The sequence below is a fragment of the Danio rerio genome, chromosome 3 (genome assembly GCF_052040795.2).
Source record: "Danio rerio strain M-AB ecotype USA chromosome 3, GRCz13ab, whole genome shotgun sequence".
In the NCBI taxonomy this organism is placed as follows: domain Eukaryota; kingdom Metazoa; phylum Chordata; class Actinopteri; order Cypriniformes; family Danionidae; genus Danio; species Danio rerio.
This window is the reverse complement of record NC_141023.1, coordinates 45,235,843-45,260,763: the sequence shown is the minus strand read 5'-3', so window position 1 is coordinate 45,260,763 and position 24,921 is coordinate 45,235,843. Positions and strand designations below refer to the sequence as shown.

Below are 24,921 nucleotides of genomic sequence, written 5' to 3'. Positions count from 1 at the left end.
TGATCTGTATATCTGAGCATGGATAAACATTGAATAAAACATGTTTCACAGCAAAGACTCTAAACTATGCAAAGATGAATGAATACATTTTAATGGGAATGTTTCCCTAAATATGAAAATTATCTCTTAATCAAAGACCTTAATTGTTTTTCTTTTCAGAGATGATTATAATCTGAAACTGTGATTATCGTTGATTAATAATAAGTCAGTGGTTACTGCCATTTTCAAAATAAATAACTAATAATATACCACAAAATCCAAATGCCTATTACTTGATTAAGTGTAATAATGTTGTAAATAATGTTCAGTTTCTTGCACAGACCAATCATCTCACCAGAATGTATCTGTAGCAGCCACAAATATATCATGTTTGCTTTTGCCTGTGTATGTTTTCATGACTCCCAAAGAGCTGGTTGATGTTGAATTGCACTCTATGAATAAACATGAACCACAATTTTAACTAACAATCGTCTTTAATGTTCAACCGAAGAGAAAACGTGTCCTAAATATGTCCTGGGGATGAATAAATGAACAGCAGATTTTCATATTTGCATGAAATATCCCCTTAATGAGAGCTGGTCTCGGATGAACAGCAGTACCTGGGTTGTGAAGAGGCGCAGAATCAGATGACATTCTCCCTGAACTTTAGAGGCACTGGATCTGGGCTCCAACTTAAACCATTTATCATAGCCAACCACCGGGATCTCCTGGAAAAAGACAGAAAGAGGTGCAAAAGTAGGTTTAGTGACAAACTTCATGAGTTGCCTTGCTGTTGTAGGATCTTAATCGTGCAGAATAACAGCTCACATTCAACGGGATGTTGATGCAACCCAGGAAATCATCAGCATTCTCCTCGCTCCCTGATGCAGTGGCTCCGTTAGCCCTCACAGATTTGGCAATTTGCTTGAAATATCTAACATTATGATGGAACAGTTTCAGTCATGCATTCGGCGTGCATTTGCAGAAAATGTGTCAGATGCATCTCAGTCTCATTAGCTTTAAGACAACAGACGGCCGTTGTTTGATCTACCTGCCCATTCCTCTGAATCCACTGATTTCATTCAGCTTCTTACAGGCCTCCGCAACTGAAACATCGTCATCGTGATCCCTGGGGTGGAAAATAACAAGCAAAACAACTTGCTGGTTAGAAAAACAGAGATGACTGTTCCAGCTCTGAAAGGCGGTTGTTGATGTTGATTGGTCTTACCATATGTCCAGATGGAGGAGGTCATTGTGAACATCATCGATGTCACTGTGGAAAACAAACACATTTGAAAGTGGTTATTATATATAGTTGAAGTCAAAACTATTAGCCCTCCTGTGATTTATTCTTTTTCAAATATTTCCCAAATGATGTTCAACAGAGTCAGGAATTTTTCACAGTATTTTCAATAATATTTTTTCGGTCCCACTTTATATTAAGTGTCCTTAACTACTATATACTTGCATCAAAAATAAATACATCGTACTTACTGTGATCATAAAGTATTTGAGAACACTTGTGGTGCTCGGGAGTTGGGATAGAGGTAGGGTTATGGACAGGTTTAGTGGTATGGGTAGGTTTAAGGGTGTGTTGAGGTGTAAGGGATGGTCAACAGTGTATTTACAAATGTAATTACGTAAGTTAATTACATATGTAATTACATACAAGTATTTAATCAAGCATAAGTACATAGTAAATACATGTATTTACACAATTAATACAATGTAAATAATTATTAATTTCTATGTAAGTACATATTAGTTAAGGACACAATATAAAGGGACCATTTTTTCTTCTGAAGAAAGTCTTATTTATTTTATTTCGGCTAGAATAAAAGAAGTTTTGATTTTTTTGTATTTGTATTTTAAGGTCAATATCATTAACCCTTTTAAACAATATTTTTATTGACTATCTTCAGAACAAACCATTCTTATACAGTGACTTGCCCTAACTTGTCTAGTTAACCTAATTGACAAAGTTAAGCCTTTAAACTGCATTTGAATAAAGGTATTATTAAAAAAAAGATCTAGTCAAATATTATTTACTGTCATCATGGCAAAGATAAAATAAATCAGTTATTAGAAATGAGTTATTATAACTATTAAGTTTAGAAATGTGTTGAAAAAATCTTCTCTCCGTTAAACCGAAATTGGGGAAAAAATATACATGGGAGGTTAATAATTTTAAGATAATCTAATAAAATCCTGTTAGATTTTAACAGTGTAATACTCACAAAACAAAGTGCTCGTTCCACACTGGGTTAAGTGTCTCTGGTTTGACTTCGGTCACCTGGATGTCCCGTCCTGCCAGAACCTCCTTAACGCTGGAGCGCTTCTCTAACTTTTCCCGTCTCTTACGGAAACTGAACTTCCTCTCTTTCTTCTCCTCTGTGTCTTTGGGTGATTGTCCCAGGAGGATTCCCAGCATGCAATAGGGGTCACTGTACCCTACATAGCACCCATAGGTAAACATTTATATACTTATAAAGCTTGTTAAATGCAAGTGATGTGTCTACTTTTTTATGTTCCATTGCCATTTAGCGTAGCAGATGACATACATATTAGGATAATCAAAATAATGGGAAAAAAAAACTATTTTAAATAATTTCATGCTGATAAATGGGTAAAACTTGGTTAGCAGTAATACATAACAACAAACAAGTGATTAATTTTGTCTCTAATATTTTAGTTATACATTTTTGGCTCTTTATTTGCAGATTAAGGGCCTGATTTTCTGAACAGGGCAAATTAGCAATAAATTTAAATCCCATAAATGCACTAATGTGAGTGAACGGCACAGATATACTGATGACTAATCTATTTCAGAGCAAAACTGACCTAAAACATAATTCAGTTGGAGTTGTTTTAGGAATTTAAGACAGCTTGTCAAAGCTAATATTTCAGAAATATTCAATTTGGCTGCTAAACTCGAAACACCATTATAGACCAATTGTAATTTAAAAGAGTTTATCAGCCAAAGTGAACTTTTAACAATGCGATAAGTACAGTAGGTGTGGCTCTGTGGCTCCACCTTCTTTGAATTTGTACTTTCCTGAGCACAAATGTCTCTGTTCAGTCTGTTCCCAGCAGGCACATGACATTAACATGACGTCAGATTGATATTGTACCCCAACGTCGTGGGGACGTTGCATTTTGGTGGAAATGAAAATCCAATTGTCAGACATTGTTGGTTTTTGGTCACTTTCCAAGGCAACCTAAAAACAACCAAATATCACCGTCTAATGATGTTAAAGCTTGACCTTGTGTGGAAATACCACTAGGACATCTATCAGACATTGCCATTCCTGATGAATAAATGTCAGTATTTCAAGCAAATATGAACATCATCTGACGTCATTTGACATCAAAATAACATTGTTGCGCTTGAACGCTGGCTAGGCACTGATTTGTGGTCACCTGATGTCACAACCTAAATCTAACCTAATATTAACATCTTATGACATTGTGTGCCTGCTGGGTTGAGGTTAAATTTTGAATAAAATATACACAAGCTGCTTTATAGTAGAAATTGAAGTGAAATTCTATTCGAAAACAAGATAGATATTGATTTTAAATGTAAAAATGTAAAGCTGCTTTTCTTTAAATTAATCGGCTAAATAAAGGACTTTGTAAATAAACATGACTTGACTTGATTACAGAGCAATTCTGCAAACATATTCTCACTATGATCAGATGCTAACTCTTCTCACTGTTTATTTTGTTGTTGATGGGAAAATTCATCACACATATTTAAATATTCATAAATCCCTCTCAGCATTGTCAAGATAGCAAAATTGCTCAGGTGTTTTGAACTTCTTTTTACCCCTAAACGAAAATGAAAATAACTTTGCTCTGAATATATTGGGTTCTCAATGTTCTGAGGATGATCTCTAGACAAAGTACAAATTAAAGAACAAAGAAGCAGCAGCTCATTTACATAATAATGATCTACCAAAACCAGCCCAAACTGAAAATAAAATGCTCAGAAACATACGAGAAAATTCTCTGTATTCCGCTACCTACATGAGCATGTCAGCTAATTTAAATAGTTCATCCAATAATAATAATAATAATAATAATAATAATTTAATAGTTCATAATCATAATAGTTTCTTTCTTCTGTTGAACACAAAAGAGATATTTAGAAAAGTGCTGTAGTACTATAGAAAGTACTATAGAAAGTCAGAGGGTCCCAGCAACCAGCTTTCTACTAAATATCATATTTTTGTTCAACAGAAAAAAAGAAGCTAATAAAGGTCTAACACCACATGAGGTTGAGTAAATGATGAGGTAATTTTAATGTTTGGGTTTGAAGTAAACTAGATTAAGCCCAAAATGGGTTGAGACATTTGGGGTCATTAACTCTTATGTGCTGTTGGGGATGTTTTCATCCACTCTGGGGTGATTTTGTGTCTTAATTTGGCCACATATTTCTCTGTGTTTCAGCAAATGGAATGATTTTTGTTGACAAATCTTACTTTGACACATCAATTTAAAATCAAAAAATCTAAATTGACTTTCCTTTTACTATGTTTGTGGCTGTTTTTGCCCAATTGACTTTCATGATAATACAATTTTTTTGATTGCAAATTCATGACACCAAATAATCATGCATTCTTGATCCTCTAGTAAACATAGTAAGTGTATTTATGCACGCACACTATGGGCCTTATCATACACTTGGAGCATTGTTGGCGCCCAGCTATTTTGATGGATTGTGTCACTGACCAACTGAAAGCTGCTTCAAAGTCCAGTGTAGAGCATATTAGTTATGTGCCTGTGCGGGTCCAAATGCTAACACATTGCTTAGTACACACAGGATGTACAGTAAAACACAAATATCTTTACAAGTGAAAAATAATTAAAGGATTAAAATGTTACAAAAATTATTTTCTACAAACACCACTACCTCCATGCCTTCTTCAGTTCAGGGGGGCTTTATATCATTTTATTCTTGACAATTTGCATTTTATTCATTTACTTTTTGGCTTAGTCTCTTTATTTATCTGGGGTCGCCACAGCGGAATGAACCACCAACTTATCTAGCATATGTTTTATGCAGCGGATGCCTCTTTAGGCATGGGAAAAACATGAAAACTCCATACAGTAATCCCAGCTGACCCATCTGAGGCTTAAACCAGCGACCTTCTTGCTGTGAGGCGATTGTGCTACCTGCTGCGCCAATGTGACGCCCTACAACTAGCGTTTGTATAATGTTATGATCATTAGCAGTATTGCTTATCATATGCATATTCATATTTTCTTTATAAATTTTATTAAATCTTTTTCAAGATTTGTCCACCTATCAGGTTTTAGAGACGTATGCATCACCATATGGGGCATAAGAATAGGACGTGCGTCCAACTCCACACTTCGCTATTGTTGTTTATTTATTCGTTTGCTGGAAATTAAAACAAATTTAAAAATAGTTTTGAAACAAATCATTGCACTTAATAAAAAACAAAATAAAATATGTAGGCTAATGGCTGTCTTTAGTGGAGTGCGTACAACACCGTTTCCTTATCCACAAAAGTAAGGGAGTAAAGCATAAAAGTAAAGTAAAGAGAAAGTAAAGAGACCGAATGGGGGAGGCTCGTTCTTTATTCTTGCACTGCAGATGGTCTGTTTAACTGTTTTCAGTAAATAGCAAATACGCCATGACGCAACACAACTGACTTGAAGGTAATAGGGGATGAGACTTTGATTGGTTTAATGCATGTTATGCTTAAAACACATCCATAACTCATTATAAGAATAATCACAACCCAGTTAGACCATGCACTGGGGCACAGAGCGTATGTTCCCGTTCTTAAAATAGCAAAAGTGGATTTGTACATGCCCTTAATGCTATTGCGCCATGTGCTTTAGACTTTGTGTCTAGATTGTTAAAATAGAGCCCTTAAATTTTGTGTTTTCCATAGAACATAAAAAAGTCAGAAACGTTTCTGCATAGGCCTATCTAAAGGATTGACGCTGCAAACTGATGATCAGTAAACAGAAAAATTATAAGTTTTACCTTTTCCCAAAGGGGTAAAACACGAACAATCAAGAATGCATTATTATTTGGTGTTATGGCTTTGCAATGAAAAATTGTGGTTATTATGGGACTCAATGGGGCAAAAACAGCCACAAACATCCGCAATGAAAAGGTAGTCAATTTAAACAGAACATATTCCTATAACCTAATTACAAAAAAACATAGTAAATTATAAAGTAAATTACTTAAAAAAGTATGCATGAAATAGAAAATAAAATGATGCATCAAATCCCAAAAGGTCTTCTTTTGTAACTGTCCTGGTGTAAGCTGTTAGAAAACCTGACCATATGTTTACAGCAATTTATATAAATATGCTCTTTAAAGATTTTCGTAAGAGTATATCTGTTATGTCTGTATCTGAATGTTTTGTCTTGATCTTTTTCTGTGTTGTTTTTTGTTTATAAAAACTCCAAAACAAAAGTTAATGCCCTAGACTACATCAAAAGGACCCGCTATGAGAAGCAAAACACACATATAATTCATGGAAGGTAGAAAGATCTTACCATTGGCGTCTTTCGCCATGAGATTTTTGCCTTTCATTACAGAGACCCTGAGAGAAAAGCTGGCTTTCTACAAAAGAGAGGTTCAGGCATGGATTAGAAGGCAGCACTGCAGTTATACAAGCTGAACATGTTTCATTTGCTGCTCGACATGGTGGCGGCACCTCGAGTGAGCGCACAGTAAAGTAAATGCAAGCATGCCGTGCTGCAGCGCAGAGGCTTGTCGAGAGCAAAGAAATCAATAGAGGTTTCCTTTTTTTCAGATGTTAGATGTGAGTATATTATGTATGACACAGGCAGTGGGAGACTGTTGTTCAAATGAAGGCTCGGATCATTGTGATGAACATTCAAATTGCACAACATTTATTTTATTTTTTTTTTCATTTCAAAGATCTTTTAGGAGGCTCTTCTTTTTCACAAATGACATTTCAAAGTTTCTTTAGGCCTGCCAAAGATGAAACTTGTTTAAATAGTTTCCTTCATTGATTCTACAATGGTCTGATAAGAGAGGATCTTATATAAATATCAATATTTTCCCATGGATGAATAATTCTGTAGTCTAATATGAAAGTAAAAGAAAAGATGGAATCTTTCCAAAATGTAATGAAAGCCAAGACTTTAATATGTATAACAAATAATAAAAATAGGGTAAAAATGCAGTTTTAGTTTTCAGAATTTCATAGTTAAAAATAGAGTAAAAACCTTTAAATAAAAAAAAAAACTACTATATGTCATTAATTTATAGTGTAAATACAGCAAAGTTATATTAAAATTAGGGATGTCCAGATCTGATCATGTGATCAGAAATCAGGCCCGATCACGCGGTTTCTGACTCAATCAGAATCGTACATTACCTCTTAATCAGGACTCAAATACACATACAGTTGAAGTAAGAACTAGCCCTCCTTTGAATTTCTTTTTTCTTTTTCAAATATTTCCCAAATTATGTTTAACAGAGCAAAGAAACTTACAAAGAAAGAAAAGATAAAAAGTTGTATTTGTTTTTTTTTCCAGCTAGACTAAAAGCTGTTTTTAATTTTATAAACATTTTAAGGTCAAAATGATTTGCCCTTTTAAACTATGTTTTTTTTTTGAGAGAGAGAGAGACTACACAACAAACCATCATTATACAATAACTTGCCTAATTACTCTAACCTGCCAAGTTAACCTAATTAACCAAGTTAAGCCTTTACATGTCACTTCAAGCTGTATAGAAGTGTCTTGTAAAGTGTCTTATATCTAGTAAAATATTATGTACTGTCATCATGACAAAAATAAATTAAATCAGATGATAGAAATAAGTTATTAAAACTATTATGTTTGGAAATGTGTTTAAAAAATTTCTCCTTCCTTTTAAACAGAAATTAGGAAAAAAATTAACTAGGGGGCTAATAATCCCCGGGGGGAAACTGTGAGATATGTATGTATATATATATATATATATATATATATATATATATATATATATATATATATATATATATATATATATATATATATATATATATATATATTCTGTTGCAGTGAAGTCCAAATGTGAAAAATTTATGTTATTTATTACTTGATTGTTCAAGCTACTGTCCCTCATAGAAGCGCTCTGTTTGTTAACAGAGTTGTTGAATCTTAAAATAACGTTAATTACATTAAAAATAAGGAACATCCTAGATCTGTTTCTTCACTCTTCTTTATTCTTTTTTTTTTCATGTATTATAGAAACATCAGATTGGGTTTTAGTATTGGTAGATACTTAAAATCAAATGACTCAGACTCGAGGGCAAAAAAACCTGATCAGGACATCCCTAATTTTAAATCTTCACACTGTAGCTTTGTTACAAAGAAAAAAACCCAACCTAAAGCAGGTGATGATAAGAAAGTCATAATGCACCAATGATCATCACAATCAGCATTTCCACGCGCTAAAAAATATAGAAACATGCTAAAATATACACGGTGCTCAGTCTCATTCACACAAATAAAAACCATCAGGGTAACATACAACACCAAATAAATACAATAAACATTATTTATCAGAGTTAGATCTGACATTAAACTCGAATGCACATAACTGATGAAAAAAAAAATTAAAAAAAAAATAATAATTCTGGAAAAGTTCATTTAATTATTCACTGTATATATTATTTAATAACTTACCAGGTTGCATTTTTTGGTAACACTTTAGTTTGTTACAATGTATGTTATTAACTACTGACTTATTGCATATTATTAGTATATTAACTGTTGATTAGTAGTTATAAATTATGACGTTATTCTGCATCCCTAACCCTACCCAAAACCTTAACCTAGCTTCTACCTTATTAACTAATAATAAACAGCTAATTAGTAGTTTATTAAGCAAGCAGTGTTAGTTAATGATGTGTTAATATCATGAATTGTGACTTGAACTAAAGTCTTTAAACTTAAACTTAAAGTCCACTTAAAGTCCAAACTTTCACAGTTTTTTTCCCATTAAAATCAATGTGTTGTTTAAACATTACATGCTGTGTTGTCAGAACAGATTTGCAATGCATCAGGTATAACTCAAGGGAGAGACTTACCTTGGATTCTCTGACTCTCTGGAGGATGATTTCATGCTCTTCCTGACCCATATCAAAGACCTGAGCAAGAGAGGGATGAGAAAAAAAATAAATAATAACATTTGGCTTTGGAATATGTAAAGCACTCAAAAAAAAAGCATTTGTTGTTTGTTCATACTACTTATTTGAATTGAGTTGAAAGAACACATTTCTTGAGTTTTTTGGTGGGTGCAACTTTATTGTTCCCCTTCGGTTGGGGAACTTCAGTGCCATGAATGGGAGGATTCGGATCAGAAGCCGCTTATCTGGAGAGTATTGAACGGGCCAATGAATGAAATTAATTGGCAGCGTAAGCTTGCGCAGGTGTGCGACATCTGCAATTATCTCAGCATATAAGCACACCTGAAGCCAGCAGACGCCATCCTTTTCGCTTCAGATCCTTTCTGAGTGAGTCGATGAGGGTTCCTCTTGCTGATCAGCACTTCAGAGCGAACGAGTGTGTCTCCCGGTCCAGAGTGGGTCTTCGCGGTGGCAGACGGTCGAGCTGGGTTACTCCCTTGCCTGCGGTTCTTTGGGTCCGGTCCTCCAGAGCGGTGCGTATAGTTGCAACTTTCCTAAAAGAGCAACACAGTCGTGCAGCACGTCCTTTTCAGGATGGCGCTCCGACTGTGCGTTTCTGGATGCGGGGGTTTCCTGTCTCCGGATGATGGACACGATCACTGCATTGCATGTTTGGGGGTCCAGCATGTTAATGCGGTGCTCGCGGGCGGTTCATGTCGTCATTGCGATGCCATGACCGTTGCACAGCTAAGATCGCGGCTAACTTTCGCAAGAGAGCGAGCCACCCCAGTTGCCTCCTGCTCTAAAAAAGCAGCGGGCGCTCGGGCAGATCTGAGGGTTTCAGCGGGAGCTAATCCGCCGCCCACGGGCTCGCGGACCTCTCGCTCCTCACGGCGCTCCATCCAAGCTTCGGGTGGTGAGAGTGATCCGTCTAACCAGATGGTAGCTCTCACACTCGCTGACACCGGAGATCAGATGTCCTCCGCGGCATCGGAGGGTGGGCTTTCACTGTCCGACGAAGATCCGGACCCGCTCGCCCCCTCCGGGCAGGTGAGCGCTGTCAAATCGGATCCTGAAGCGGACATGTTAGCCGTGCTTTCCCGGGCTGCTTCGGCCGTGGGGTTGGAGATGGTTTATCCCCCAGCTCCGCGGCCGGACCGACTAGATGGGTGCTACGTAGAGGACCAGAAGGCGAAGCCTTCGAAGCCTCTCGTCCCCTTCTTCCCGGAAGTGCACAGTAGGCTCACGCAGTCCTGGAGGGCACCTTTCTCTGCCCATGCTGCGAGTGCCTCCGCCCTCACCGCCCTTGACGGCGGAGCTGCCAGGGGGTATGAGGCGATCCCGTCAGTGGAGCGCGCTATCGCGGTCAATCTTTGTCCGCGCGGCGCCTCTACGTGGCGGGGTTTGCCCCGCCTCCCGTCCAAAGCCTGTAGGTTGTCTGCCTCCCTCGGAGCCAGAGCTTATAAGGCTGCGGGCCAGGCTGCTTCTGCTTTGCACGCGATGGCCACCTACCAGCGCTACCAAGCGCAGGCGCTGGCCGAGCTGCACGAGGGCGGGTCCAACCCAAGCTTATTACATGAGCTGCGCACCGCGACCGACTATGCTCTTCGGACTACTAAGTCCGCCGCGTGTGCGCTGGGGAGGACGATGTCCACACTTGTGGTTCAGGAACGCCACCTCTGGCTAAACCTGGCCGATATGCGCGACGTTGACAAAGTTCGCTTTCTTGACTCGCCCATATCCCAGGCTGGCCTGTTCGGCGACACCGTCCGCCGGGCGCGGCGTTCACCTCGAAAGCAGGCAGCCCCTCCTGCCCAGGGCGCCGTTAAGTCCGGTAAACGGACCGCGAAGCGTCCCTGAGACAGGCCATCCAGAGAAGAGGAAACTTGCTCTTTCCCCGCTGGAGGGCGGGGCCCCGATAACAACGGTACTTTTCAGTGCCACCAAAACATCAGTAAAAGAGCACTTTTTCCCTTCCCCGGATGTGACTGCACGAGTTCTGCCAGTCCGGGACGCGCTGCCTTCCGGCTCGCAGACTCTACGTGCTTCGCCAGTGGCTCACGAGCGCTGGGGGGACGGTCTCCCTTTCCTCAGCCCTCCAGCCCCCTCTCCGGAGTCAGGGTGCGGAGCCAGAGCGAATCGCTCTCCTCCAGCTCTTCCGCGGGACCCTCGTGCTTCCCGGATCAGCACACCCACTCCGCGCTGCCCCACCGCTGGTACGTCAGCGATTGTAGCGATGACTCCATTAGCGAGGGCTCTGCCTGCCTGGTTAGCGCGGGCCAGCCCCTCGCGGTGGCTCATACGCACAATCAGACTCGGTTACGCGATTCAGTTCGCGAAACGGCCCCCCAAGTTTACGGGCGTGTATTTCTCCAGGGTCAACCCCCTGTCCGCCCCTGTCTTGCGAGAGGAGATTGCTGCCCTCCTGGCGAAGGGTGCAATCGAGCCGGTTCCTCCAGCCGAGATGGAGAGTGGGTTTTACAGCCCATACTTCATCGTACCCAAAAAGAGCGGTGGGTCACGGCCAATCCTAGATCTGCGCGTTTTGAACCGCTGTCTGCACAAGCTGCCGTTCAGAATGCTCACGCAGAGGCGCATTCTCCAATGCGTTCGTCCTCGGGATTGGTTTGCAGCCATAGACCTGAAGGACGCGTATTTCCATGTCTCCATTCTTCCACGCCACCGCCAATTTCTGCGGTTTGCGTTCGAGGGTCGAGCGTGGCAGTACAAGGTCCTCCCCTTCGGGCTCTCTCTGTCTCCGCGGGTCTTCACCAAACTCGCGGAGGGTGCCCTAGCGCCCCTTCGGCTCGCGGGCATTCGCATACTCAATTATCTCGACGACTGGCTGATTTTAGCCCACTCGCGGGAGCAATTGATTATGCACAGGGACAAGGTGCTTCGGCATCTCCGCCTACTGGGGCTTCAGGTCAACCGAGAAAAGAGCAAACTCGCCCCCGTGCAGAGGATTTCTTTTCTCGGGATGGAGCTGGACTCGATCACCATGGTAGCGCACCTCTCCGAGGAACGCGCTCGCCTGTTGCTGAACTGTCTGAGGGAGCTCGACAGCAAACTAGTGGTCCCACTGAAGTTCTTTCAGAGGCTCCTGGGGCATATGGCATCCGCAGCCGCCGTCACGCCGCTCGGGTTGCTCCATATGAGACCACTTCAGCAATGGCACGCGGGCACACACCGGGTCTCGGTTACTGCGCTGTGTCGCCGCGCCCTCAGCCCTTGGAACGACCCCTCGTTCCTACAGGCCGGTGTGCCTCTAGGACAGGCGTCCAGCCATGTTGTTGTTTCAACAGACGCTTCCAACACGGGTTGGGGGGCCGTGTGTCGCGGGCATGCGGCTGCGGGCCTCTGGAAGGGTGCCCAGCTGCATTGGCATATCAATCGCCTAGAGCTGTTGGCAGTGTTCCTCGCTCTCCACCGCTTTTTACCGGTGCTGGAGCGGCAACACGTGCTGGTCAGGACGGACAGTATGGCGGCGGCGGCGTATATCAACCGCATGGGGGGTATGCGCTCTCGCCGCACGTCTCAGCTCGCCCGCCGTCTGCTCCTCTGGAGTCACCCGCGGCTGAAATCGCTGCGCGCCATTCACGTCCCAGGCACGCTCAATCGTGCAGCCGATGCGCTCTCACGACAGCTGTTACGCCCTGGAGAATGGAGACTCCACCCCGAGTCTGTTCAGCTGATATGGGCGCGATTCGGGGAGGCCCAGATCGATCTGTTTGCTTCCCCCGAGAACGCTCACTGCCAGTTGTTTTTTTCCCTGACCGAGGGCTCTCTCGGCACGGATGCACTGGCCCACAGCTGGCCTCGGGGCATGCGCAAGTATGCGTTTCCCCCAGTGAGCCTGCTCGCGCAGTTTCTGTGCAAGGTCAGGGAGGACGAGGAACAGGTTCTGCTAGTTGCGCCCCTTTGGCCCAACCAGACCTGGATATCAGAGCTCTCACTCCTCGCGATGGCCCTCCCCTGGCGGATCCCTTTGAGAGAGGACCTACTCTCTCAGGGACAGGGCACCATCTGGCACCCTCGCCCCGATCTTTGGAACCTCCACGTGTGGTCCCTAGACGCGAGGAAGACTTAGGTAACCTACCGACTGCGGTGGTTAATACCATCACTCAGGCTAGAGCCCCCTCCACGAGGCGCGCCTACGCCCTGAAGTGGAGTCTATTCACTGAATGGTGCGTCTCTCGCAGAGAAGACCCCCGAAATTGCCAGATTAGTGTTGTGCTCTCTTTCCTTTAAGAGAAGTTGGACAGCAGGCTGTCGCCCTCCACTCTCAAGGTTTACGTGGCCGCCATCTCCGCTTATCATAGCGCGGTAGCTGGCGGCACCGTGGGAAAGCATAACCTGGTCATCCAGTTCCTTAGGGGTGCTAGGCGAATTAATCCATCTCGCCCCCCTCTCATGCCCTCTTGGGATCTCGCCCTCGTTCTCACGAGTCTGCGATCCGATCCCTTTGAGCCACTCGAATCAGTATCTCTAAGATTTCTGTCCCTGAAGACAGCTCTGCTGGTTGCGTTGGCCTCCATCAAGAGGGTCGGGGACCTGGAGGCATTTTCGGTCAGTGACTCGTGCCTGGAATTCGGGCCGGATTACTCTCACGTCATCCTGAGACCCCGCCCCGGTTATGTGCCCAAGGTTCCTACCACCCCCTTTAGAGATCAGGTAGTGAACCTGCAAGCGCTGCCCCCGGAGGAGGCAGACCCAGCCCTTTCTTTAATTTGTCCAGTTCGCGCTCTGCGCATTTATGTGGACCGTACTCAGAATTTTAGATCATCTGAGCAGCTCTTTGTCTGTTATGGCGGTCGGCAGCAGGGAAGTGCCGTATCAAAACAAAGATTATCCCACTGGATTGTGGATGCCATTTCACTCGCTTATTCGAGTCGAGGTCAGCCGTGTCCCCCGGGAGTTCGTGCACACTCCACTCGGAGCGTTGCATCCTCTTGGGCGCGTGCACGCGGCGCCTCTCTAACAGACATCTGTAGAGCTGCGGGCTGGGCGACACCCAACACATTTGCAAGGTTTTACAATCTGCGAGTGGAGCCGGTTTCCTCAAGGGTATTAGGTAACCCTTTGGTGATTGAGGAGACAACTCGGTAGGGTGTTGAAACACGCTTGCGGCGCCATTCTCCCTAACACGGAGGTATGTGCGCCTTTTTTATCTGTCAGTAAAGTTCCCCGTCAGGTGAGCCCTGCAGATTCCTCCGTGGCCCCCAGCACTGACTCAGCGGAGGAGTCACTTGCTGGCCCACTACGTTGTAGGTCTGCCCGCTGGTCAGCCCGCGTTTTGGGTATAGGTGCCTGCTATGCGTGATCCCCACTAGGCGATCCCATATGCTTATTCCGCCACGGTTAAGTCCCCCCCCTGGGTGGACCCGTGTCTTCCCTCTCCGCTAACCACTCTTTTGCTATGCGTACTCCCCCTTTTTAGGGCTAGTCCATAGGTAAATTCTGCCATCTATCCCCCCCTTGGGTAACGAATGGCCTCCGCAGCGTCCTCCCTATCGGGATTGCACGCTTCCCAACGTACTGTCGTATTTCCTAGAATTATCTAGATGCTCACGACTTCCCAAAAAATATATCTAAATCCGTAAAACTTCTGTTGAAGTAGGATAAATTAGGGCCAGGGACACGTTGGAGGACCGCGCCCCCCATGATGTGGGTGCGTCACGCTTGCTTGACTATCTCCTCATCGGGGGTGTTGGTAAGGTGCAGTCATTATGGCGCTTTCCATATTCTCCCATTCATGGCACTGAAGTTCCCCAACCGAAGGGGAACGTTCGAGGTTACAGAAGTAACCCTTCGTTCCCCGAGGAGGGGAACGGAAGTGCCATATTCCGTCGCCATAATGACTGTCCCTTAGCTGTTTGAAAGTCTCTTCAGCTTAAAAGGATGGCGTCTGCTGGCTTCAGGTGTGCTTATATGCTGAGATAATTGCAGATGTCGCACACCTGCGCAAGCTTACGCTGCCAATTAATTTCATTCATTGGCCCGTTCAATACTCTCCAGATAAGCGGCTTCTGATCCGAATCCTCCCATTCATGGCACTTCCGTTCCCCTCCTCGGGGAACGAAGGGTTACTTCTGTAACCTCGAACGTTCTACGTTCAATCTCTATTTAAATGTATAAAAACTAATGCTAACTTAATTCACACATAGATTGTGTGGAATCCAGCAGTGTTTTTATGAAAATGGGTGTAGAAATGTAATACTTTGCAACATTACACTATTTTCACAGAATAGCCTATAAAGCAGTGGCATAAAAACTCTCAAAAACACATAGGTGAGTTAAAGACTGTATTTATGAGAACTTTAGTTGAAAGACATGTGACTTGGGACACTGTTCACACCTGGTATTAAGGTGTGTTTTCATCTATTTGATCACAAGGGGGCAGATAACGACTTTCTCTGATCTTTTAATCTAAGGCTACATTTAAATGTCAACCATTTAGACAAAAACTTTTTCCTTTGCATTTGAAAGATTCTGGTGTAAAAAGTTGCAGGCTTACACTGTTAGTAAACAATATACCTGTAAGGAAGTGTCAATGTGCCACTGGCGACTTGGCGGTTAATGTATGTCCATGTATAATTTGTTATGTATGATGTGTTTCTGTTTTTGGTTATGTGAACTTAATCCACATTTTGTTTATGAGGCACTAGTAATTACCTAAGAAACAACAAAACTAGCACATATTTCATCATTGTTGTGTGTTTGTTCATGTTTGCCTTTAATCTATACTCCCCTAAAAACATAATATGTACAGGGTTGGCATGATCTTTTTAAAAAGACTTTAGCTTTTTGGTGTTTCCACAAACATAACAGTGACAGCGTTTTCAAAAACGTCCACTTTGTAACCTGTTTTAAGCTTTATGTTTTGTAAGTCACAAAAACGCTGATGCAGAAAACGCATCAAGATTTGACTGTGTTTTGCTGAAAAGTTGTCGTGTAAACAATTTTCACACTGTACAAAAAAAATCTACCAGATCAATTTAACATGACTCATAAATAGACTACTTATGCATTAACTAATAAAATGATAGATAATTGATTTATTTTATTTCTGATCACCTCCTAGGCCTACACACTTGATTTGGTTTTACCATTTTATCATGTATACTGTGCTTTTGTTTTTACAAAATACATATAACAAATACAACAGCACTCAGTCTTTCGCAGCTGTTCAAATACATTTGACCCCATGTGAGTCTAAATTACTAGTGAAATCTGGTCAAAAGCACTTTTGACCACTTGATGAAAGTAGGGCTGGGCGATTAATCAAAAAATAAATAGAAATCGACATTCAGAAACTAAAAATAATCTAATTTTTCCAGGTTGATTTTTTTAATTACTTCCACTACTGCGTGTGGAGTCACATGACCCTGCTCTGTTAAGCCTTGATTTATACTTCAGCCTCCTCTTTGCAGCCACATCTGATCTCAGGTCAAGTAGGATGTTTGACCCATTCTTAAGCCATACTTTGCACTACCTTTAGAAGAGATACTGCTTCTTTTCCACATTTTTTTATAAGAAAAAACATTAAAAAAAATAATTTGTTTTGTTTCCAAAAATACAAGAAAACTGTGTCTTAATTTTAGCTTTTCAGTTGTTTAATGTTCAATAAGTAATCATAGATAGTAGATAGTGTGTGTTTACTTTAATTGTTTTAAAATCAAGCACCCTTCATTCAAAAATCTCTCACCTGTAATATATGAGAATATTTACTGTACAAAACCTGTCAGTAAACTATGAGGGGGGAAAAAGCTCAATGAATCAAGATTTTGGTTTCAAGCCAAATCACCCAGGCCTAGTCAAAAGTGGACAACTCAAAAAAATGTCATGCTTAATACAAGGTGTGAAAACTGAGTGTCTTTCCTAAATCATAAGGAAAATGCAAGAGTCATTATTTTCTGCTCAGAATAATGTAAATTTCAATAGGACAAAAATAAAATGTGATTGGACAAAGTGATTCTATTTTGGATTCTAAGTGCCAAGTAATTGCACTCTTTAAAGTAAAGGCTATCGGATTGATGCCATTTCCTCCCTGAAAGAGCATTTAGTGAACAGTTCTTAAAAAAATCTCACAATCTAAAGAACCTTTTCCCACTATTACCTTTTGTGGAATGGAAAAGATTCTAACAATGTTAAAGGCTCTACACAAAACCATCATTGCCAATTAAAAAATATAATAAAGCATAAGTTTTAAGAGTGCACCTAAAAGTCTTGACTTGATGATGATTTTGAAGTCCTGGCAAATGTTTTCAAAAACAGTTTCAACGCTTTTCACCAATTTTCAATACTTAAAAAAATATTCAAACTTGCTGATAACCGTTATTTTTGAGATAGGTGCCTGTGATCAGATTGTGTCAGTGGTTGTACATTTGTGATCAGATTGTGTCAGTGGTTAAAAGTAGATTTTTTTTTCTTTTCCTTTTCAAGGAAAAACATTATAGATCAGACACTTCAAACGTAAGACCGGCTTCACCTCAGTGTTAGAGGTCTCTGAATGGAATCAGGCTCCTCCAGAGTGACAGGACGTTTCATGGGTGTAATATAAGCGCTGAACATCAATCCCCATTGGGCACAGGCTTTGATGTTTAATCATGTCTAAGACAAGAGCATCTGCTCCAACTCATAAAACCAAGTGAAAGTAAACAAACCCCGCCACCACCACCCAAGCACAATCTCTTCAAGGACTAGCTTTACCTCAAGAATGCAAGTGGTTTAAAAGCAAATGATAAAACAAATATTTTTGTCTATTTACGTTGCATTCAGAAATCAATCAGAGCATGATATTTATTTAGGTCTTGGTGGATTTGGGGAGGCACAGAGGCACAACACATATTATGATATTTGCGTTGTTATGAAAATATGAAGCAGTTTTTGAAGGATGTACACTCATATATACTAAAGCTCTTTACAGGCATCCAGTTATTCATAAGGTCCCCCTAAATTTAACATCCATGGAACATTTCATTTTATAAGAGAGTTTTGGATTCAGATTCTTACAAAAAAAAAAAAAAGAAACTGTTTGCATAATGGTTCATAGGGGCTGTTCCTTGGATTGCTCCTCCAAGTGTTGTAATGTTCTGTACATAAATATGTATTTTATGTAATTATTTATTATTTAACTTGCTCCTTGAAAAGTTCTTTGGGGAATCAAAACTGTTTCTATATTCGATCATTACAATCAGTGTTGGGAAAAGTTACTTTAGAAAGTAATGCATTACAATATTGAGTTAATCCCAAAAAAGTAACTAGTTTCATTACTTTTTATGGTAAGTAATACGTTAAGTTACTTTTGAGTTACTTTTAAGTTACTTTTGAGTAATTTTTTTTCTGATGTGGCTGAGGTTTGATCTCTTTCAGAACTTGCAGGGTATTTTTCTTTTTTAAAATAAAGGAGCTCTGCACTTAACAACACACTTTATAACCTTAATGTACCTTTAAAAGAATTGATTATAAAAAAAAAAGTTGAATAATGTTACCTTCTGAAAATTTCCGGACACTATAGGTACAGGTGCCGTGTATGCAGATTAATGAAAGTGTAAAGCAGTGTGCTTGCTACTTTTGTATTTTTGTTTTATTAGTTCTGTAAAATCACTGCCCATTGAGATTATAGTCTCCTTTTTTCATATGTTCAAAATAATGAGAATAATTTCATCACAGGAACGTAAAGCTCTACCATCTTGGTTTCTGCCTGTTTCTGCGGGGGAACTTATTCACTGAAAAAAAAATATTCCAAGGTGATTTCTTGGATTTACTAGTTATGAGTTTGTAAACTATTTATTTGGGCTGAATTTAAACAATCAAATGAAGTTGAACATTACTAAAATTGATTTGTTTATTTAAATTCAACACAAAATGTTGCTAACTTATTTTCAGTGTTCTCTCATTGAGTGTAATTCAAAGTGATTTCACTAATTATAATTCAGCAAATATTTTTTTTAAAGCGGATTAATTCATCTAAAAGAAACTCACATTTTATTTTTTTTTAAAAGTAATGCAAATATGTTTATTTTATTTTTAAAAGCAATGCATTACTTTTCTTGATACTTAAAAAAAATATTATTTTTATGTAGCTCACGTTATTTGTAATGTGATACCTTCAACACTGATTAAATGGCCTTCCTATTAAAAGAGCTATCCTAACAGATCTGTTTTTAAAGGCCATTTGGGCAACAAAATCATTGTTTCTACTTTTAGAAAATCTGCTCTTTATTTTCACTGACAGTTCCAAGAAGAACCACAAACATTTTCAATTCTACAAAATATATTTTATATAGAAAAAAAGGGTTTTCAGATGTTTACACAATAATAAAACAATATTATTTTAAGAACTTAAATGTCAAACTTTTTATCCCACGACCCTCAAAATAAAAATTTCAGTAACTCACGTCCCCCACTATCCTCAGATGTGGTAAAAAAAACATACTAACATTGCACACAATGGGGCACACACACCATTAGAAACTATATACACACAAGCATATTGATGACAAAAAGTGCAACAGGCTAACAACCATATAATTTTTTAAGTCATTATTTATTTGTTCAGTTTAATTTTAACCGGCTTTTTATTTGTATTTTGTTTATTTGTTTAGCTTTTAGTTTGTATGTTTTATTTTTTGTAACTATTAAATAATATTTTTTATCTTCTGTAGGTTATGGATAAAATATGGTGATTCTAATAGGTTAATAACAGATATGTGATTTTTGGAAATCACTAAGCGACTGCCTCTCATCAGCTTTTTAAGTCGTGATGTATGAAATCTATTCATTTGAATTGAGAAAATATTTGTTTAATGCCACTTTTTAGTCATATAACACACTAAAGTGAATTTTCTATAAAATCATAGTGTTCTCAACATCTGGACTTATTGTGATATTTGCATCACAAATACCAAAAGGTTAACAATTAAAAAAAATAATTAATTACTTCCTGGCCATCAGATATTAGGCATAGATATATACATTGTGCTTGTGATTTTTGAAAGCATTACAGCACTTTGTTGAGTCTTCCTATGCAGAGCGCTTGGACTCGGAAGCCACTTCACGTGACGTCACACTCAACAAGCGGATTGTCCCCCTGCCCCCACTTTGCACTCTCAGAAATAACGGTACAGGAGCTGTCACTGGGGCAGTGCCTTTTCAAAAGGTACATATTTGTACCTAAAGTATCCAAAATGGTACCTCAAAGATACATGTTAGATACATTTAATATTTGTAAATACCTTTGTAATACCTATGTGCTCAGGTATACCACTGTAGACTCTTTGGGTACAAATACGTATCTTTTGAAAAGGTCCCGCCTCAGTGACTGCTGCATCTTTATTTCTGAGAGTGTGGGAACCACTACATTAAGAAATACATATGGTTCTTCTATGGCATATTTGCAAAAACACTATTTTGTAACCTTTATTTTAGTTTAGTTAATCCTTTTTTAAAATTGTAATTCTCCATTGTAAAAATATATATATATATATATTTTAAGAACTGTTTATTTGAAATTATCCTCATGTTTCTCTTAAGAGCTGGTCATTAAAGATGTTGAAGAGCACGAAAAATGTTTATTATCATGCAAAAAAAATAAAAATAAACAATAAAAAAAAACCTTTCACTGAACAGACCTAAAAACTCTTTTATTTTCTTAGTGTAAAGAAAGCTTATTTAAGTGTGCTGTGTGATTTATACGATAAATAACAGTGATGCACCTTCTGCAGGTAGCTGAAAATATCCCCTTCGTTAGTGACATATTCTGGCGACGGCACCCCGACTCGATTGACCACGGTGTAGATCGCCTCCTCGTACAACAAATCCAGCTAAAAACAGAAACATTTATTTCACAACCTGTGAAGCCTCTGGAGAAAAAAAACCTGCAATGTATCACAAGAAGAAATCATGCCATTTGAACCATTCCACTGTTTTGAAAGGTTGACCAGCAGTCTCACCTCATCCCTGGTGGATTTCTCTGGAACAAAAGCCTGGTCTTTGCACTCCGGGGGTGGAAGAGCACAGCTGCTCTCCTCCTGTAAATGCATGAGGATGGAGAACCAACAGAAACAAAGATGACAGGTGAGGTGATCAATGAAGAGTGGGGAGATCATTAATTGTGCGTAACAATGAGCTCAAAGCTGCTCCAGCCATGCAGATTCGAGGGCCTCTGCGGCTGAGAGTAAGCTGGCGAGAAGAGAGTTTATGAGCCCTTTCGAATTATCCTCCGTGAAAGATGGATAATTTGATCCAAAATGTGAGCTCGTTTTCATCTGGGTTATGGTAATGGATGAAGGGAATCTTCACAATAGCGCAGCAATAAACTATCACATTTGTCAATGAACACCATTTATTGCTTAGACGGCGAAGCTACAACACAATGAGCTCTCTGAGGGAGTGATTTAGATAAATGTTCTAATCAATGACATCACAATAGAGAGTTTCAGGGAGAATTTGGGTAAAATAGAAAATTAAACAAAACACGTCTATAAAATTTTGTTAAGAAATATGCAGATACAATGTTTTGTAACACTATTTTAAGGTGTCCTCATTACACGTTCCATGTACTTATTATTGTAATTATAATTAATTATGCCCATGTACAGTTGAAGTCAGAATTATTAGCCCCCTTTTGATTTTATTATATTTTTTAAAAATATTTCCAAAATGATGTTGAACAGAGCAAGGAAATTTTCACAGTATGTCTGATAATATTTTTTATTCTGAGGAAAGTCTTATTTGTTTAATTTCGGCTAGATTAAAAGCAGTTTTTTTTTTTTTAACCATTTTTGGGACAAAATTATTGGCCCCTTTAAGCTAATTTTTTTTTTTCAATAATCCACAGAACAAACCATCAAATACAATAACTTGCCTAATTACCCTAACCTGCCTAGTTCACCTAATTAACCTAGTTAAGCCTTTAAATGTCACTTTAAGCTATATAGAAGTGTCTTGAAAAAGATCAAGTAAAATATTATTTACTGTCATCATGTCAAAGATAAAATAAATCAGTTATTAGAAATACGTTTTTAAAACTATTATGCTTAGAAATGTGCTGAAACAATCTTCCCTCCATTAAACAGAAATTGGTGGGAAAAAAAAAATGAACAGGGGCGCTAATAATTCAGGGGGGCTAATAATTCTTCAACTGTACATGCACTGTAAAAATGTAATTGTTGAGAAAACAATAAAAAAAATATGGCAACTTGATACAATGAGAACTTTGAATTTTCTTAACAACTGTTTATTTTTTTCTCAGTGACAATTTGTTGTTACATAATTTAGTTTATTTATGCAATGTTGATCATTGTATTTTACTACTAAATAAATTCTTGTCAACACATCAACTAAAGCAACAGTTACTGCTATTGAGTATTTTTTTTCTGTTTAGTGGATGATTTATTTATTTATTTTTCAAATTTGCTAAATAAGTAAATAGTTCTAGTTAGCATATCATCCTGTTTTTAATCATTTTACTTAAAAATGAACACAAACTTCATCCATTCATTCCATTCATTTTCCTTAGTCCCTTTATTAATCAGGGGTCACCACAGTGGAGTGAACTGCCAACTTATTCAACATATGTTTTACACAGCGGATGCCCTTCCAGCTGCAACCCAGTACTGGCAAATTACAGTAATACAATATATGTAAATTATTATTCTATAACATAAATAGGTTTTGCTGACTTATGTATTTACGTTATCCCAAGTGTTTCAAAGAATTTTAACTAGTGGGAAGGACCGTGTCCTGTATCGCCTTGTAACAATGTCACACCTTTGATTTACCATTTGTTTTTATAAAGAGCAGACAACACCAATGATGCTTTATTGTGTTGTGTGTTTTATTAGACTGCTCTTTTTTAGAGGAGCATTTTAACAGAACTACAAAATGTAGTTAGTATGACAAAACAGTGCTGCTTCTTCCGCATGAGGAAAAATGACAAAACTATAAAAACTGTTTGTTTCATGTTTGAGCAGTATATATACACAAATACTGTACTGGTCAATTTCTGCCAGGGCATTACTCAATTCAATTCAATTCAATTCAATTCAATTCAATTCAATTCAATTCAATTCAATTCAATTCTGTTTTATTTGTTGAGTGCTGTTCTTCTATTATGTTTGAATTTAATGCCTGAATTTGACTTAAAATACAAAATTAAAAATAAATAAATAAAAAACAGGAAGCAGAATTTTAGTTGCAATATAATTGAATAAAGATCAAGCTGAATTCAGCAAATACTCAAATATTTTTAAATAAGTTATTATAAAATAATAATAAATTATCAAAATAGTAATAATAATAAGTAGAATAATTCAGTCATTATTTACTCACTCTGGAAGTGTTTTATTGCCAAAGACCCTTTTATATTACAAAGTGTCCTGGTCATGCTTATCCATGTACAGACCAGCATTAAGCTTAAAAAAAAGACATCATTACCAAAAAAAGGCAACATCAACTATTCCCAAGTTCTCTTACAAAAATCCTTCTCGAAATAGAAGTAACCCCCACCAGTCGCATCTTCCAGGTGGATGCTGCACAATGGTGGTGGATGAGGAGATTCCCCCCAAAAAATTGTAAAGCATTTTGAGTGTTTAGAAATGCGCTATAAATGTAATGAATTATCATTATCATTTTCCATGTACCATTTGCATTATTGTGTATATACAATGTTAAAATCTAGAGAAATAAGCAATTTTATGTTGTTTCTGTATTGTCATGCTAATGATGTCACACACCCTTGATTTACAGTTTTTTTTTATAGAGAGTAGGGAAACACCAAAAATTATTTCTTATGTTGTTTGTTTTATTTGACTGCTTTTTATAAGAGCAGCATTGTATCAGAACCTTAAAATGTATTTCATATAAAAAAATGGAGTCGCAAAAAAAACAGTTTTATGTAAATGTGCATTATTTACACAGAAAAAGTTTCGGTCATTATCTGCCAGGGCATTATCCATTTTATTTGTTTATTAATTTTCTTACAGTGCATAGTCTGGTGAACAGTAGTATGTCCAGAAGACGTACAATCAAGGTTAGGATTTTCATTAAATAAAACATTTGGTTTATTTTTCACCAAACTCTCTCGTTTCCTCATTCCAGTTCCCAGTTATGAAATCAATAGGCTCAATTCCTAGAATTGATTCCTCACTGGTGTTGTGACTCTTTTTCAATTCCTTCTCTTCAAAACCTGCCAGCAGTAAATATGCTATAAAAAGAAACTCCATCAAGCGCATGATTTATTGCTTAGACGGCACATGAACATGCCGCGTCTAACATGATGTCTACAGTCATTGCATAAAATATAAACTGTAAACAATATGCTCAAACAACCGTAACATTACAACACTGAAATAAGAGCTTGCAATTTATCTGTCAGTCAGATGTGCATGGAAGTTTCCATATAGCAACAGCTGTTGTAAACAAAAATGAAAAAAAAGAAAGACAAGCAGCGTGTTATTTAGAACTAAAAAAAAGATAATGTCCTCCACTTCATGCATCTGTTATCTTTTTTTTTCTATCGAGAGTGGCTCTCAAATCCTTTTATCGTGCACAACAGAATTCAGTAGCATGTAATGCTAGAACATGAAGTTTATAAGACTGCTTGTTTTATACACTTTAGACACAAATCTACAATTAAATGTCTATCATCTGAACATTTGCTGTAAAACAAAAGTGTAGGAAACATCCTTACAAAAGGATGTAAGTATTTGTAAGTCATATCATTTGACTTGCAAGATAACAGAATAAAACAAACACCTTCTACTAAAACCAATGTGATAAAATGCAATGCAATCAGTAATTT

At 38.9% G+C, this 24,921-nt stretch overlaps 1 protein-coding gene across 4 annotated transcripts in view; it reads right to left on the bottom strand.

Moving 5' to 3' along the window:
* The window catches only part of baiap3 (BAI1 associated protein 3), a 138,390-nt gene that overhangs the window by 40,856 nt on the left and 72,613 nt on the right, over nucleotides 1-24,921 (bottom strand). For all 4 annotated transcript variants that reach the window (XM_087245066.1, XM_087245065.1, XM_087245068.1 and 1 more), the window contains exons 4-12: nucleotides 21,071-21,148; nucleotides 20,834-20,941; nucleotides 9,075-9,134; nucleotides 6,523-6,589; nucleotides 2,217-2,430; nucleotides 1,208-1,252; nucleotides 1,031-1,108; nucleotides 808-913; nucleotides 600-707 (exon numbers count right to left, since the gene is read on the bottom strand). In XM_087245066.1, the coding sequence (XP_087101192.1) occupies nucleotides 600-707; nucleotides 808-913; nucleotides 1,031-1,108; nucleotides 1,208-1,252; nucleotides 2,217-2,430; nucleotides 6,523-6,589; nucleotides 9,075-9,134; nucleotides 20,834-20,941; nucleotides 21,071-21,148 (864 nt within the window). The remainder of the gene's footprint in view (nucleotides 1-599; nucleotides 708-807; nucleotides 914-1,030; nucleotides 1,109-1,207; nucleotides 1,253-2,216; nucleotides 2,431-6,522; nucleotides 6,590-9,074; nucleotides 9,135-20,833; nucleotides 20,942-21,070; nucleotides 21,149-24,921) is intronic.